The sequence below is a fragment of the Neospora caninum genome, chromosome II, assembly GCF_000208865.1.
Source record: "Neospora caninum Liverpool complete genome, chromosome II".
Taxonomy (NCBI): Eukaryota; Apicomplexa; class Conoidasida; order Eucoccidiorida; family Sarcocystidae; genus Neospora; species Neospora caninum.
In genome coordinates, this window is record NC_018387.1 from 472,594 (window position 1) to 490,019 (window position 17,426).

At 53.1% G+C, this 17,426-nt stretch overlaps 2 protein-coding genes across 2 annotated transcripts; one reads left to right on the forward strand and one right to left on the reverse strand.

Annotated features, from left to right (window-relative positions):
- Window positions 1-3,219: 3,219 nt before the first annotated feature.
- On the forward strand, window positions 3,220-8,194 carry NCLIV_005140 (putative ubiquitin carboxyl-terminal hydrolase; the record flags this gene model as incomplete). Its single annotated transcript, XM_003880024.1, has 6 exons — window positions 3,220-4,372; window positions 4,632-5,104; window positions 5,384-5,446; window positions 5,737-6,150; window positions 6,620-6,753; window positions 7,120-8,194. 6 exons carry the CDS (start codon window positions 3,220-3,222, stop codon window positions 8,192-8,194), a joined length of 3,312 nt encoding a protein of 1,103 aa, XP_003880073.1.
- A 3,244-nt stretch (window positions 8,195-11,438) lies between these two features.
- NCLIV_005150 (hypothetical protein) lies at window positions 11,439-13,792 on the reverse strand (the record flags this gene model as incomplete). The annotated part of the gene is made up of 4 exons (XM_003880025.1): window positions 11,439-11,510; window positions 11,649-11,736; window positions 11,871-12,964; window positions 13,697-13,792. The coding sequence occupies 4 exons, from the start codon at window positions 13,790-13,792 to the stop codon at window positions 11,439-11,441; spliced, it is 1,350 nt and encodes a 449-aa protein (XP_003880074.1).
- Between the last annotated feature and the right edge of the window lie 3,634 nt (window positions 13,793-17,426).

Consider the following 17,426-nt stretch of genomic DNA (forward strand, 5'->3'; position numbering starts at 1 on the left):
CGACAAACCCCCTGCAGGCATCAAGCAGGAGTCAATACCTCCTCTCCACGCGTTCCGGTTATCGCGCTTCCTGCGTGGTTGGTTCTGAAGAGGTCAGAAGACCAGACCAAATGAAAAAGCATGCACAGGACTCAGACGAATCACTTTGGTTTTCGGAGTCATCACGAAATACGTCCGTCTTGTCTCTGCCGCCATCTCTACCTTGGAAACCTGCCTGGCATTGCTAATACATTGTTGAACTCGGAAAATGTCGGCGTGCGATGGCAGTGGCGTTGTTTTGTTCAGTTGCTAATGGCAAACTGGCAGATAACGCAACGGTTTAGGAGGATCTCACTTTTGGATAGAAGACGACTTCCACAGCATAATCATCAATACACAGCAATTGCCGGAGTCTTCCGATTTGGATGTCACACACGTAATACCGTGTTTTCTTCTGTGTGTGGTGGGGGTAATCAGAAATAACTGCCTGTTTAATCACCCCCTTCTTGACCCTGTACTTCTGTTCTTGACGTGCTCTGAGGGATGGGAGGCAAGGCGGGCTGAACGTATCTCTTTCGAGACGACCCTCACTCGTACACCAGCATTCCCCCGCTCCCATCTCGGTAGCTTGCCATCTCTCTTCTTTTCCTTCTCTAACCCCGGGGGACTGACTATGAAGGAGCAAAAGAATGTTTTTGCTCGTGCGCTCGGATCAGTGACAGGCTCCATGTCACGTGAAAAGGGTTGGGTTATCCAACTGTTTAGAAAAGTCTGTGTTCTCTGGATAGCTAAAGATTCTGTGAATTGTCCCAGTAACTGGAGCTGTGCTGAGATGGCGCTAACATAAGAGTAACGCAATTCGCATAGAAGCCATCGAAGCTCGTCTGAACTCTTTGGCGTCTTCTCTTACAAGCGAGCCCAGACGCTGTGGGTCGTGGTCCACCTGCTCTCGCATTTGCTACCTTTGAAGGACGAATCGCAGCTTGCTTCGAGCTCGGAACTCCAGAAAGAAGAAACTCTTTGCCAGAAATCAGCCCCGGTGTTCGGCTGTCATCGGCTGCTGAAGTAACGAATTCTGCCGGACTCAAGATCAGTTTATGCTACCGCTGCTCACCGCGATGGTACCAGCGACACCGGGTGTGAAGCAGTGGGTTTTAGGCTTCACAGCAACACGATGCTGACGGATCATTCGCAGGAAAGGGCGGCGAAAAAGGAACCTCTGTCGAAGGCCGCCGTCTTTTGCCATTGAATCGACCTGCATTTCTGTTTCCTCGCTTGTGGCAAGTTTGCTTCGCAGGAAAGATATGTTTGTGACCAAGTGACTGGTAATCCCGAAGAGTGCAGTTGTCGCGGTCCGGGAGACCTCTTTCTGTTGCGTCTCCTTTTCTCTTTTTTTCTTTTTTTTACTACCGAATCGAGATGCCACACCGTCACCGGAACCCTCACCGGCACTCCACCTCGCAGGCTCTTCCTTATCCAGATGCGCTTGCACGTGCTTGTGTCTGCTTCCTTTTCATGCCTACATTCTTGCTAGCTGAAAAAGAGAGAAGGGACGACGACGCTGCTGCTTTTTTCAGTCTATGCAAAAGTCAATTTCCTCGCCCGTCGAGTTAACGCCATTGCTCCAGCTCGTTTGTTCCTGGTTTCGTACAGCCGACGATGAGGACGCCTGGCGCTCTTCCCAGCGGGTGTCCTCATTCAGCTCATTCAGGAGAGCTGTCAATCTTGGCGAGAGACGGGGGTCCGCTCCAGTTCCAAACCTTGCTTATTATCGAATGTGCATATAATGACTCAAATATGCATTAAAGAAGAAGTTTCCCTTGCTTTATCGTCTTGTCTTGCCTCAGGACCATCGTGTTGGGTCCCGGCACCGCCTGCCAGAGAGTGGCGTCAAGCGTTCTGTTGCCACAGGCAGCGTGCATGTGTGTGTGTGACGGAAGAGCGCAGGCCAAAAGGTCTTTTCCAGTTCCGTACATCTTTCCGGAATTTCGCAAGCAGGCCTAAGCGGTTGGAGACCCCAAAAGACAAAGAGGGGAGGCAGTGGTCTTGCAGCCGCCTGTCCTTTGCCCGCTCCCGACTCGGAACGCATGTTTTTTGTCACTGGGCTGCTGACAGCCCACATATGCGTTCGTGTTTCGCAAACAAAACCCCTCTTATTCTCTTCGTGTGGCATTCTTTTCCGGTATATGCCTCCAGGAAAGACTGTCACTTTTTTGGCGGCTGCTGCCGCTTTCAAGCCCCCACTTTCCGGCCACAGTTCTCCCCGTGCCCCAACGTTGCAACACACACTCTCGACTGTTCTCGCCGTGTGCTCCACTAGATGAATCCGTTTTCTGGGAAACTAGGTGGCAGCGACGGTAAACGACCTGTCAAAATCATGAGTTGTCGCCATCCAAAACGGGCATGCGCTACCCGCGTCGTCTGACTGTGCGCCCGGAAAAAGGGTTTGTGTCACATGTGAGGCCTACACATCTGCGTCGCTTCCGCGTTTTCTCGTTGCTCCGTGTGTCCCCTCAAAAAGTACAAATCTTTTTCCGCTCGACAAGTAATTCGTTGACCCTGCAGTCTGTTTCCCCGATGCGACTGGTTTTGGCGAGAGACAAAGGAGGCCGGCGCCGGTTTCTCTTCGAGGAAACGATGACAGCAGAGAGAAGCGAACCAGACGCAAGTTGAAACTGTTAAACAGACGATCCCAAGATCGAGGAATCCCAAACTGCACGCGACGACGGCGTCTGGGAAGAGGCGATCCAAGGCGTGTACAGACAGAGATGAAAGAAATTTGCCTTCGGCAGGCCCATCTCGTGAAGTTTAAGACAAAAAGTCAAGAACGACTGGACTGCTCTTGCTGGAGTCACAAAGCGCCAGTTGGGGCAACTTTTTTCCTGGTCTCGCATTTGACCGGCGTTTCTACCTTTTCGTCAACAACGTCTGCGAGTCGGGCATTGTCGCCATGCAAGTTCCTGAACGAAGAAGCAGGCTCAAGTTTTCCAAAAAGAGTAGCATCATTTCTTTTTCACTGGCGACAGCGGGGACGGGTAAGCTTGTCGCCTCTGTTGCGCCGTTGTGACCGTCTCGGGCACCTGCGCCTTACGTACACCCTGCCGGTTAGGCAGGCGAAAAAGGGGCGACCCGCTTCGAAATCGGTGGAGACGAAAATCGAAAATGAACGCTTTCTCTCGAGAACGTGCCAGACAGGCGCCGGAAGGGTCTACGGAGGCTCGCAGAAGTCGCGGGCGGGCTATGGAGGCGGCATCGCCTGCCACAGAGCCGTTTGGAGAGCAAGACAGCCAGTACGAGGAAAGGTGGACTGCAGACAGTCAACCTAGACCTACTTACTCTCGGTCTCCGTTGCAACAGACTGACAACGAGAGGTTTGCCTCGTCTTCGTCCCACGGAAGGAACTCACGACCTGACGCCGCACCCGTGCCCCGCTCGCCGTCTCATCCACGGCATGCAGCGGTGAAGAGAGACCAGCTGCAGCACAGTCAGAGCTGTAGAGGACAGCAGTCTTCCGGCCCGTCTGCGCCGTCTCAGTCTTCTTCCTCTTCGTCGCGCTCCTTGCCTCGTGCTTCGGGTCGGGGAGAACCCGTTACGCTGAATGGGCATGCGGGCCCTCCCACGCAGATCATGCAGGCCTCTTTCGGCAGCCTCCGGGCGTGCAGGACGAGTGCCAGCAGCGCCTCACGCGATGAGGCTCTTCCTCGCCGAAGCTCGGAACTAGCGCACGTTGTTCAACAGGACGGGCCGCAGAACTGGGGGCAGTCCCCGTCGTGGCCTTCCTCGTCTTTGCGAGCGGAGCCCCGCCCCGGACAAAAAGGGTGTTCATGGCATGCAAGCGAGGCAGAGGTTGCCCACCAGGCCCAGGCCTGGGATAGTTACAAAGGAGAGAAAAGACACAGTGGACGGAACGGTGCCTCGTGTGTTGTTGCTTCTGACAACTCTGCTCTCGTTCGTAGAGAAAAAGGGACGAGGGAAGGGGAACAGTCTCCAGTTGGGGGCGGAAGTACTTTCACGTGGGCGCAGCGCGTGTCGGGCGCAAGCCACGATCCCCACAAGCCGGCAAAACATGCACCAAACCCGTGGGTGGTCCGGAGCGATGAGGGCGAACAAGGCATGCAGAAAGAGAGACAGGCACCGACGCGGGCAGGGACTGGGGAGGGCGAAGCGAACAGGACAGTGGAGATTGGCACGGAACAGGAGGAACCCACGACACGTCCAAACAAGGAAACATTCACGGAAAACGACCAAGAAGCGACAGAGATCAGAGCCGCGTCCTCGCGCCTTGCTGGCCCCTCGGCTCACTCTTCTTCAATGCCTGTCTCTCCTGTCCCGGTGCCTTTACCTGGGTGGTCCCGCGGGCCGAGCGCTGCAGTGTTCGCTCCACCCTCTCAAGGTAAGCCGGATGGGGGAAAAGTAGTCTGTGTCTCCTTTTGCATTTCCTGCCGTCGGGTGGGGAGTTGACTGGAGTAGGTCGGGCCCCTCATTCAGCGGGAGCCGTGGGGCAACGAATAACTTCGGTCTCCCCGTGCTCTCTGGAGCGTTTTCTGTCCGAGCAGAAACGGTACAAGCAGTACGTGAGCGGGGTGCGCCGAACACGGCTTTGCATGTCTCTTGCAGATTGGCCTGGTCTCCCCCGGTGTCCGTTTCCTCAGGTGGCGGAGACGGTCGGGCTTCACGGCGATCGGCGCCCAAGACTGCGGCGTCTGCTGTCGCCCCTTCCGGTCGAGAGAGGGGGCCTTCGCGCGACGAGAGAAAGGCTCAAGAGTGGAGTGTCGGTGCACCACAGTCCGGGGAAATGGGCGGTCTCCCCATGCATGCGGCAAACGGAGAACACGATTCGTCACGCGCGTCGCCGTCCGAGAAGGACAGGGCGCAGCTCGTCCAGCAGATCGCAGGGGGTAAATCTCAGCCTCTGGCGCCTGCAGGGGTTGCGGCGGGATACGCCGGAGCGCAAGCAACAAGACAGGATGAGAACAGACAGGAGAGGGAGAAGCACAGGGAAAAGGAAGAAGCGGGGCCGGGCACAGACGGAGAGAAACGGGAAAACGGGGAGGAAGATGACCAGATGAGGCCGCCATACCCACCTTGCCTGCTCAGCGCGATCATGGACAGAGTGAGAGTTCCGGTAAGCATTCCAGAAGGGACAAGGGAGTGCGGGGGGAGACCACTTCGAGATGAGATTGTACAGGGTAGAGGGAAAAAAACTCGGCCACAGAACAGCCGCCATCCGTTTTCACCGGGGTGTCGACAGAAAGGCAGGCCGATAGATAGCGATGCAGCAGCAAGGTAGTGGGAAACCGCAGGAGGGACAAGACTGCGAACTGTGCCTGAACGGCTCTGTGCATGTGTTGGTACTTAGAAGCTCCACTGTCCGTGCGTGTCGTCTGTTTCTGTTTTCCCGCAGGAGGGCGAGCGTATAGCAAGGACGCACGAAGACGCGACGGAACTCCCTGACCTAACTCTGAAAGTGAGGATGTCTGTGTTTTGTCATACCGGCGAGCACCTATGCAAGTACCCATGCAGAAATCCGCCCTGTCTTTTTACCACTCACATATTGAGTGTAATTCGTTCAGTGGATTCGTGACTGTGTGACTAGGAGCCGGAGACTCCGCAGATTGGAATTGCCCAGTTTTCAATGGCAAGTGCTCCTGCGGGGACTTGCGGTCCTCACGCGTAGACAGCAGCACAGTTGTTGAATCGCGTGTTTGTTGCGAAGGCGCGTTCTCTGTCTGGCTGCTTCCCACTCCCTTCCTGCAGCTCGACGCAGCAGACTTCCCGTCTTTTGTTCAACGTGGACTTGTCAACACGCACAACAACTGCTACATGAATGCCGTAATTCAAGCCTTGGTTCCTGTTCTCCTGCCGCTGTGGCCACGGCTTCTGTCTCCTCTGTGGGCTCGCAAGAACGGGAATGGGGTGGTATCTCTATCGCGCGCCTCGTCTCCCTCCTTATGGAGCAGCCTCGCCGACGCTGCGCAAGTGTTTCTAGACCCCCAGAGGCCGTCGTCCTCCCTTGCTCGTCCTGGGGACGTGGCGCGAATTTTCCAGCATGTCGTGTCTGGACCCTCCAGAGGGGGCATGTCGGGAGGGCTGGTTTGGGGGCAACAAGCAGACGCGTCGGAATTCCTTCTTTTCCTCATCAACGGACTCCACGACGAGTGCAAGTGGACGGTACGTGTGCGGAAATCAGTTCGTTCTCAAGTTTTTCTGCCACACGAAAACGTTCGGAAGCAGGCGACCAACTCTGCGACGACTTCTCGAGTGACGGGAGTGAAGGCGACCCACTCAGTCTAGACGGGTTCTCATGTACATACACTGTAGGACATCTGCGGCGTTATGTGCCTTGCCGGCAACCATGACCCTGACTGCATGGAGGACCAGGAAAACTCTGTGACTTCTGTTGTTTCGGTGGCGACGCGCTGGTGGTTGTTGGGTGATTTCGTTTCCAGTCTCACTAGGATGTATCGGCCGCAGACAGGGTTTCTCTGTCGGAGTTGCTTTTCGCTGCTCACGCCAACAGAGAGCAGCTGAGGCGACTCGAAGCTAAAGTCGAAACGCGTGCAACAGTCCGGGGTGGCGACGCCTTTTCACCTGACAAACACGACTTGCGTGTCTTTGCGCCAACTGTCCTGTCGAACAGAGGGGGCCCTCGGCCGGTTTCGCCGAGTCTTCAGCAGCCCAAAATGGCGATGATGGCTTCGTCGAGGTCGGCAAAAAAAACAAGAAAATCAAGCCTCGCGTCGTCGGAAGCGAGGAAGACTCCCTCGTCTACCGGTAAGCATCAGTGCAATCGTTTCGGTTTCTCTTGGTGAACCAGTCGAATGTTTGGGTCGGAGGGGTGCGCGCCCCCATTCGCGCCTCGTTTGTCGCCAGTGGGGAAAGTTGTCTGTGGGCGGAAAGGCTGAACGACAATCTCAACGCCGTCTGGTAGAACTGAGTGGTGGGACGGTCGGCTGGATGTGCAGGGAGCGAGTGTATTGCAGCGAGCACAGCGGAGACGAGGCAGAAATCGAGACACAAACGCAACGGTTAGCGAGGTGTTTGTATGCAAAAAAATCGGGTTCCCCCCCTCGGTGTCACGTCCTCGCTTCTGTCTTGACGCGTTATGAAGTCTCTGTTTCTTCTCCACGTTCTTGTCAGGCTTTTTGGTGGTCTTTTGAGAGAGTGTTCCGTAGATCCACGGACAGGCTCGAAACTCAGCGAACGGAAGGAGTTTTTTCTATTTCTGTCTTGCTCGGTTCTTCCGCATCTGCGAACTCTCGAATCCGTCCTCGAAACGCATTTCGCCGACCGAGATGTCGAGCCGGCAGAGGACAAGGCCAGCGCGGCAGACGATAGGTCTCTTGCGAAAGGGCGTGGAAAGGGGGTCAGTGGGGAGGGCAGAAAACGGGGGCCGGAAACGGAAAGGCGGCCGAGATGTCGACTTCAGACACGGATTGAGTCCCCACCTCCCATCCTGGTCATCGTGCTCCAGAGATTTTGTTATGACCGGCAGAAACAGCGGGCGATGAAGGTTTCTCACCCCGTTGCGCTGTCTGAACAGCTTGTTCTGAGGTCTTCGTGGTGTGTGTGTCCCTGTGGGGGCCAGCGGAACCAGCATGTGGGAGGAAAAAGAGACAAGATCCGAGGCACTGGCTGCTCGACGTCGTACGAAGAAGATGTGGCGATGCACGAGAGAGAAGAGCAAAGCCATCTGAGTTTGGAGGAAAGAACGTATGACCTGGCAGGCGTCATCTCACACAAAGGAGTTCTCATGAACCGGGGGCACTACACTGCAGCCAGTCGTCTCCCTGCAGCGCTTGCCGCTTCTGTGACAAAGAGGAAAGGCGGCTGTCGTGAGCCGAGAAAAGTAAACGTTTTGGCTGGCGTGAAAGGCGGCAGATGGGCAGCGGCAGCCACATTGACGGGCGATGAGATGAAAAGGGAAACAGAGACAGAAGGGGAGAGGAATCGTGAAGAAGTGTCCGAGTCCGAGTCCGAAAAAGAGAGACACCAAGCCGCAGAAGAGAAGCTGCAAGAGACATCATGGATACTCTCCGACGACATGTCTTGCTCGGTAAGGCCCTTTGATGCCGTCCAGAATATGGAAGGACACTATGTGCTCATATTCGTCAATCGTCGCTGGCAAGTGAGCACAGACCCAGCGCGCTCCTTTGAACAGGCCAGGAGATTTCAGTCCGAGCTGGAATCTGGGACGGAGAGATGGGAAGAATAGCCAGGGGGTCTGGAAAAAACAATGGGCGGACCAGACCAAAAGAGTTCTTTAATGGTACTAGGAAATAGGAGATCGCGTTAGTTCTTGGGAAAACGACTTCCGAACCCAAGCGACGACCCAGATCAAGAGATAAACAATCAGAGACAATCAGAGGGCCCGCGGTATGGGCGTTAGACACGAGATGTTTCCGTCCTTGACCGACGAAATCCCTGTCTTTTTTATTCAGGTACACTAGTCTGTTTCTCTGTCTTCCACTTCAGTTGGTTTTTTGGCTCACTTCAAAGGATTCTTTTTTTGTTGTTAAAGAATTTGGCTTTTGTTCTGTGGCTATTGGGGACGGTGATAATGCACGTTTTTCTCAGTGTGGTGCATTGTCTATCAAGCTTGGAGTCTAAAAGGGTCCTCGCGTGAATTTAAAGTTGTATATTGTCACACGCTGAGGTTCAGTTCCGCTTTAACAGAAACGAGAAGCATATTCACCGCAATATGCATCTCTGAAAAAAATCGCTTCTTCGTAAAGAGCGACGAACGCGATTGTAGATGATTAATTTATGTGAAGCTCTCTTGACGCCCCGTACAGCCTGCGTCATCAACACTTGTTGGTCCTTACAACACTAGAACTGACAAAAATTCATTAGCACCTCTGAGGGACGTGTGGCGCTGTAGGGGCGGGGGCGTAAAAGTTTTCACCGTCGTGTCGACGACAGACTTTCACCTCCACTTTGAAGGCCCCGCGCACGGCTAGTGGGTGTTCCCCTTCTTTCTTCGTACAACCCACAGACAACCACGGCTAAAGATGCGCCTAGAAAATCGAGCTGAAGGGAGATATATACGCAGCTGTACAACTATAATCACCCCAACACACAAAAGGGAGGCTGACAGATATTGCAAGGCTGCACGCTCCCTTCCCCCTGGGGCATCGACGAGACCCAACTCACGGGGACTGGCGAATGTAAAAATGTGTCTCACAACGGTTTACTGAGCTTAGGGGGCTGAAAGCAGAGAAAGGAGATCTTGGCAAGTGCATAATTCCACGCAGCGGGTGCCGTTGAGGCCGTAGAAACAACAGATACTCTGTTGCACAAACGATCACGTGCATTTCACTTTGCAAATGAACGAAAACCAGGGGTTTTGCGGGCACTCCAGGTCACCGTTCAAAACGGGGCACGACGCAATAGATTTGATATTCTTGATAGATTATCGTGGCTCAACAGTAAAAAACAACTGGGTTTTGAGGAATGTCAACCGGTTGACGACGTAAGCGCGAGACGTGAAATTTCTCATCGGAACCAGCTCCTACCTGTTCGTTAACCTGGGGGTTAGCTGTTAACATTGGAGAGGAGCAATTTCAGCCCCTTGTATCATTTTGAGCCATAATTGTAGCTGGTCCGGGTGTCCCTGACGCCATCAGCAAGCTGAGGACTGCCGGCTTGCAAACGACCCGGGGCTTTCGCAAGCTGGAAAGGGCATACTGAGGCTTAGAATGTTACAGACAAATCCTAGAAGACGAAAGCGTTACAACTACAGACGTGAAACTGTTCCGGACGCTTCAGCGGCTGCCCCTCCGTCAACACGTGTCCGATGCGGAGCTCTGTGACGATGCCTTGAAGGCTAAATAAAATCAGCGGGCAATGCCAACTGCCTACGAATGGGCGTTCGGGGGATAGACTGTTCGGCCTTGTCGGCTTCAATCTTGCGTAACTGTTTCAGTTAGGCGATGTATATTCCATCGTGCGCTGCGGGCGTGGTGCGAACCAATCGTATGAAGTGTTTCGAGATGGGGCACAGACATCACCCAAATGAATAGCACTAAGGCGAACATGCGCCGAGAACAACTAGTCGTGCAGAATCCTCTAGCACAATTGCACCGTCATCGATGAGTGCGGCGAGTTCTGTATTTTTCCTCGCATACCTCAATAGTATCCACTTCCAGAGTGCCGTGAATATTTTCGTTCCACTGTGCTCAGGGCGCCGGTCAGCGATTCTGTCGCTATGCAGTTGGCACGCATGTTTCCTAGTGCTCTCAAGCAGAAAAAGGCGCTGCGATAACGGAACGACCGAAAAGCTGTAGTACTGAATAAGGCGCGGGACTTCGATTGAGCTTCGAAGATGTCCTGCGCGAACCACATCTGCTCCATTGAAAATAATGTTTGCACGGAAAACACTGACCTTGCTCAAATCTGTCATGTTGCCTTGTCGGGGTTCGAAGACCTACAGGGGAGTAAAGCTGTTGCTGCAGGCTTCTTAATTGCATATGTACGTAGCAGAGCTTCAGCATATTGCTGGGCGGCAATATCTACTCTGCGGAGCGCTAGGCTACAGCGGCAATTCGACTTGTCTCGCACCGAGAGCTGCCCCATGGATGGTAGAGTTCTGGTGCCCCCTTTGTGCAGCGTTTGCTGTTGAGCCAGAACGGTCGCAGTCCCGAAATCTTTCTCTTTTCTTTCACTCGCTGCATCGTACAGACGGTTAATTGAAAGGAATAACAGTTACAAATATGCAGCATCTACCATTTTCGTAACATCAAGCGGCAGGACGCCGTTTTAGGATGACAACGTCGGACTTTCTTCCTCTGCGTAGGTTACGGAATGGTTCATTTCAGTGTGGGGCCATTAACACTGTAGTATGAGGAGATTAAGCGCATTTCACCGGAAGGAATGCGCCCGAAGTGCGACCTGTGCTGCAGGTTCCGAGATATCAGCTAGAAAATACCTTCCTCGCTGTCTCTCCGTTCTACACTGGACTTGTGTTTTGTCCCTGCTCGCGTATCACACGCTACGGAGTGCAGAGATATGAGGTTACTCCATAGGTTTGTGATTATGACCGACTGTGGCTGCGTGTAACCTCTCTCGACTGATGAGAACATTTGCAGGTGCAAAAACACCTCAAAATGTTATCCGTGTCGCTGCTGCTGTCTTTGATCCCAAAATTTGGATAATACTACGAGGAGAGCAAGCGGCTGCATAGCGTCGTTCAAGAAAGTTTAAGAAGCGTTTTTCCCAGGTGGCGTACCACCGATATATATACGTATGTATATTATATCGCACTCATGACAACTACTTCACCACAAAAAGAATACGATTGACAAACGCTCCTCCTTTTCCTCAGGCAAAAATATAAAAAAGGATTTGTTCCATGCAGTGCGCAACAAATCGAACGCTTATGTCCCAGGTAAGAAGAACAAGGTCTATCAGCGGAAAAACATGTGGCTGTGTCTCGAATTTTTCGGAAACAAGAATTTCGTTTATGCTTCGCCGTCAGCATCCATGGCGCCTTCTTCCTCGTCAAATTCGCCCTCTTCCTCCGCCGTTGCGTCCTGAAAATAAACGAAAAACGGGAAAAAGCCACAGACGTAAGTTGACGGTTTTGACCTGCCATAGGAAAAGACTGAACGCAAGGACAGCGTGCTCCGAAACTGCCAGAGTCCTTGTCATTGCTTTGTTAGTATGCTCACCTGGTATTGCTGGTATTCGGACACCAAGTCGTTCATGTTCGATTCGGCTTCAGTGAACTCCATCTCGTCCATACCCTCTCCGGTGTACCTGGGCGTATAACAAAGAGAAAAGCACATTCCGTATTCATAAAACAGAAAAGTTGAGTTGCAAACTGCTTGCACCACTAAGAACGGTTCTGAACCGACAAATGATATTTGGCGCAATTGGCACCAACCACTCACCAGTGAAGGAAGGCCTTTCTCCTGAACATAGCAGTGAATTGCTCGGAGACACGCTTGAACATTTCTTGAATAGCAGTGCTGTTGCCAACGAACGTGACACTCATCTTGAGTCCCTTGGGCGGGATGTCACAAACGGCGCTCTTCATGTTGTTGGGGATCCACTCAACGAAGTAGGACGAGTTCTTGTTCTGGACGTTCAGCATCTGCTCATCGACTTCTTTGGTGGACATGCGGCCTCGGAAGAGGGCGCAGGCTGTCAGGTAACGTCCATGGCGAGGGTCGGAAGCGCACATCATGTTCTTGGCATCGAACATCTGCTGGGTGAGCTCGGGGACAGTCAGAGCGCGGTACTGCTGAGATCCTCGGGAAGTGAGAGGAGCGAAACCAATTAGGAAGAAATGGAGACGGGGGAACGGGATCAGGTTGACTGCTAGCTTCCTGAGATCGCTGTTGAGTTGACCCGGGAAACGGAGAGAGCATGTCACACCGCTCATCGCCGCCGAGACAAGGTGGTTCAGGTCACCGTAAGTAGGGGTGGTCAACTTCAGGGTACGGAAGCAAATATCGTACAGCGCCTCGTTGTCGATCACCTGGACTTCATCGGCGTTTTCGACCAGCTGGTGTACGGACAGTGTGGCGTTGTACGGCTCAACGACTGTGTCGGACACCTTGGGGGAGGGGAAGACAGAGAAAGTCTCCATAATGCGATCGGGGTACTCTTCACGGACCTTGCTGATCAAAAGAGTTCCCATACCCGAACCGGTACCCCCTCCAAGACTGTGTGTGATTTGGAATCCCTGGAGGCAGTCGCAGCCCTCCGCCTCCTTGCGCACCACGTCCAGAACGCTGTCGATGAGCTCCGCACCCTCCGTGTAGTGGCCCTTGGCCCAGTTGTTGCCCGCTCCTGTTTGTCCAAAGACAAAGTTATCGGGGCGGAACAGCTGACCGAAGGGGCCTGCGCGGACGCTGTCCATTGTACCGGGCTCCAGATCCATCAGGATCGCACGAGGGACAAAGCGCCCTCCGGTGGCCTCATTGTAGAAGACGTTGATTCTCTCCAGCTGCAAGTCGCTGTCGCCGGTGTACGTTCCAGTCTGCAAAAAGTGTAAACACAGAAGACAAGGCAAGTCATCGAGACACAGCTTCAATGCAAAACAACGTAAGCAGAAAGGGGAGGGCGAGCCCGCTAGCCACACAAACGTAGAGCGCCATAGCACGTTGAAACAGAAGAGAGGAGCCCTGCAAATGGAAGATACTAGAGCGTCGAAAGAGACATTGGGAAAATAGAAACAAGACACGGCTGGGGGCATCAAACACGTGGCTGCCGGGCTGCCAGTGGGACGTTGCTGCTCCAGGTAGGGAGACGGTCACCACATCCATCGCTAGAACCCAAATGAAACGACTGCCGAGCAAAGACTTTCCAAATAGCCTGAGGAAATGTGCCCAGAACGGAAAAGTTTTTCGCGGCTTGGCGAGTCCCGTGATAGTGTCATCCAGGGATGCTTTGCCCGCGGCACGCGGCCGCCGCGGACAGCCTATATGACGCAGCTGTGGAAGACAAAGTTCCCATAGCGCTATGCACTCGTGCTTTTTTGTTACTGGTCTCTCCACGAAAAAAACGCGACTGTTAGAAATTCCTACGGCACGATCTTTTCTCGCGGACAACGCCGAAAGTCACACAGAGCCAGCGTGGGCGCGCTCGCGCGTCAGGCTGCATCTGAGCCCTTCTTCGCGTCACCGCATTTATTCCTACACAGTCCCGCCTGACGCGTGCCGGGCACGGGAAAATGCAGAAATAAACGAGGAAAAGCAAGGGTGCTATTTACCGGGTCGACGCCGTGTTCGTCGGAAATGACTTCCCAGAACTTTGCGCCGATCTGGTTGCCGCACTGGCCGGCCTGGATGTGGACGATCTCACGCATTTTGATGACAGGTAGTAAGACAGACGACGAGGCGGATCAGAAGACCTACGGAAGGCGCGTCGGGTCGCGCAGCATCAACGACGCAAGAAAGGAGGCGCGCGATTACAAATCCCAGAAAAACGGAGAAATAGTCGATTTGTTACGGTTTTGTCGACGCACTGACCCTTTCAGAAAATACTGCACCCCGGCCTCTGCTGTGACGCTGCAAGACGACCGAAGATGGACCGCGCAAGATGCGCGCGCGCTCAGATGACTTTGATGCAACGCGTTCCAGGGGTTCGGCTGGCAGTTTGTCGCGCCGGACTGCGAGCGCGCGCCTGCGCTCTGAGCGGCCGACTGTTCTCAGAAAAATTTGAACCAGCGTAGATGAGCAGCGTGTTCCCGTCGAGCTGAACAGTTGTCTTGCAGACACACGGGCGCAGGCGCACAAACACCGGAAGAGCAGAAGGCAGTTTTGACAGTCGGGAGAGAATCGCAGAGACGACAGCGAAATCCACTTGGCGCAGAGATACAGTTGCAGTGTTTTGTCAGCTCTCTGTGCCACCCCAAAAAAAGCCACCCAGCCCTTGGGCTCGACCCAGGCACGTGGCCACGAACGGCAAAGGGTCAGACCGTGGGAGTTCCCCTGCTTCTGGTCCACACACAGAAGCGGGGGAGAAACAGCGGGTGCTTGGATGGGACGGTCCAACGGGGCAGTTTGAACCCCTGACAGAAGCATTGACTCGTCTATTTTGTGCCTTGTCCGCAAAGGAGGACACGGACGGATGGACTGGTGTGTTTCAAAAGAAAACCCCAGTACAGAGGGGTAACGACTCTGCACATTCCGAGCAGAGGATTCAAGTCCGGTATCGCACAGAGGAGTCACGATCTGAGCAGCAGTTGGTCCGGCAAATACGACTTAGCGCCATCGCAGCACGGGACTTTTTGGCAGAGCCGTAGAGAACTGACCCGTGAGAATCAAGACAAACGTACTCGGATTTCACTTCGCCCTGCACCGATCGCTGACGAACAAAACTAGTCGATGATAGCGCATATCTCTAGCTGTCGGCAGAAATCGCCTTCCGTCGACCTGGGTACGTCTCTGCTCGGCAGCCTTTGATGAATTTCGCGTGATGCAGCGCGGTCGCGTCCCCAAACACAAACTGAGGCCAGCGGTCCTAACGATGTTTGTGGCATGCGATGTGCCAGGCGACATGAATTCGATAATTTGGATCATCTCGATTGGCACGTGCTGGGTAAATGTTACAGACTCGAACTACCACTCGAGGGCGGAAGGCATCGCCCGAGAATGTTATCTTACGAAAGAACGACACGCTGTATTCCATCGGACCTCTGTTGGACTTCATTACAAGAAGGGAACCATTTACGCTCCCTGTTGTTCTGGGTGACCACATGTGGCATTCCGTACGCCAGCCTCACAAGGGGGATGTCTCTATTCAACTACGGCCTACGTATCATGTCCTGACTGTCTACTAGTGTGGAGGGGGCAGAATCGTGTCTACTACCGCAGCTAAGTAGAATAGTTTTCGTAGCTTCTAACAACATAGGTTAGGCAGTAAAAATATTGGCCTGCCTTTTTTTGCAGAGTATCAGATCATGTTTAGACACTTTTCATCAGGAGCCCTAGAGATATGTTTGAATAGATGTCTTGCTGCTGCCGAACTGTATGTAGATATCGTCTCCGTTCGAATGGTCGGTGATCCAGAACTGTAGACCTCTGGGTAAACGTGCAGATACCAGAACCTATGATACTGCGTAGGACTCCGGTTCGGAGATGCAGACAACTAAGTAATTCATGATTGCTGCACAGCGCTAATCCACTGGAGTGTTTTCCGGTAATTAATCGGACTCCAACGGTGATTGCACCTAAACAACTGAAAATATGAGGCGAATCTTGATACTGTCTTGCGTGTTATCCGTGCTGTATCTTACGAGAGTTAGACAAGTTTGGAGACACAAATTAACGTGCATTAGGTGCGATATTTATCGATAGCTTTGATGATGAAGTACCATAGGAAATACAAAACCAATACTGCATACCTGATTTGGCAGTGCATGGATCGAAGCATCAAATATGCACTCGGCTACTTTTTGAGACACTCACGAGCCTCGAATCATGACTACGTGTCTCACTGGTTTGCGATAACACACTCTAAACATGTATACGCCTGCAACCGACTCACCAGAAGCCTGCAAACCGACTTTTTTTGTTTCCTATGACTATGGGAGACTGATACTTTATGATACGATATCGAAGACCACTGATTACCCAAGCTTGTAGGAATACACAGGCATTCGTATTGGGCGGAAGGCCCTCAGCTGAAGCCAGTGGATCCAGACGTCTGCGCACGTGAGAATGGGTATTTTCCGAAAGCCCCGGCAAACTGTCCTTGAATTTACTCGGAGTGACAATGCGTGCCACTCATCTCGTAGCCTGCCATCAGGTCGATTTGCGTCAAGACACAGTGGATGCGTCCGCTAAAATTGATATTCTCCCGGAAGCGGGGCCGGTGCTCGGCAGACTCGCTCTCTCTCTGTCAAAGAAGCAGTCTCCTGCAACCTGCCAAACAAGGCGCCAGGAAGCTCGCTAAGCCGAGAATCTGTCATAGGGATGGGCCTCGGGGCGCCCTCCGGTAATGTATACTCATAGGCGGACCAATACAACCTAAAGCCGACACACCGTTTCAGGCAAAACTTCACCAGCGAATTTTACGTAACGCTTTGTCTCTTTGACGTCGTACGCTATCCCCACCTCCGCATATCTAGAGACAGCTGTGATACTAGGATTTACAAATCAGCGAATCCGCTTCTACCGTCACACGTGGAAGCATGACACGTCCTCCTTGCACTCGTACGCTGGACCCCGCTATAAAAAAGCTGCTGGAAACTACGCCGCGACCCTGTGGGAATCAGTACACTCCTTCTTTCGGGGCAGAAAAGCCGCTTGATCGATGGACGCTTGTGCATAGTTACATGAGTTGGTATTCTGTGTAGGCGTTGCTTGGTGTAATCCCTCCACTCTGCCAACACTTCGACGTGACGTTGCAGATGCTCCTCACATGTTTTCCAAAAGTTCTGACCTCACTGACGTAACCTTGAGAGGCGCTGTGCTGGTTTATCATCGCTAATGGATGACAACCCGTGAATGTATGGAGTGCACGGAATGCAGTAGTACAATCCAGTAGGATGACGACAGCCTTACGAAAACCCTAATGTGGTCAGCTGTTCGAGTGTGTTGCTCCTACAGAAGGGCTCCGCTACACCGGAGCTAGATGGTCTCCCTCTCATTAACTTTCAAAATTAAATCGTGGAGACGCTACGCCATTCTTCCCAATATGTGCATAGTGGAATACTCCTGAGGCCTGTTCCGCGAAAATTGAGGACAAACGACAGGAACACCGCATTCCGGCCCTTTCCAGGAAAAGTGCCACTGAAAAACTGGCAGTGATTTTTCGTGCGATGATGGACAAAAGTTATTCACCTGCTGTTGCATGTCCCACATCGTCTTGCTTTCTACAGCCCGCAACTCCTTGTAGGTGGGCGCCCTACGAGTGTGCTGCTGACTGTAAGCGCGCACCGCTGTGAAATCTACAAGCTCATCTTTAATCATCCAGACTAGAGCCTAGAGCAGCTG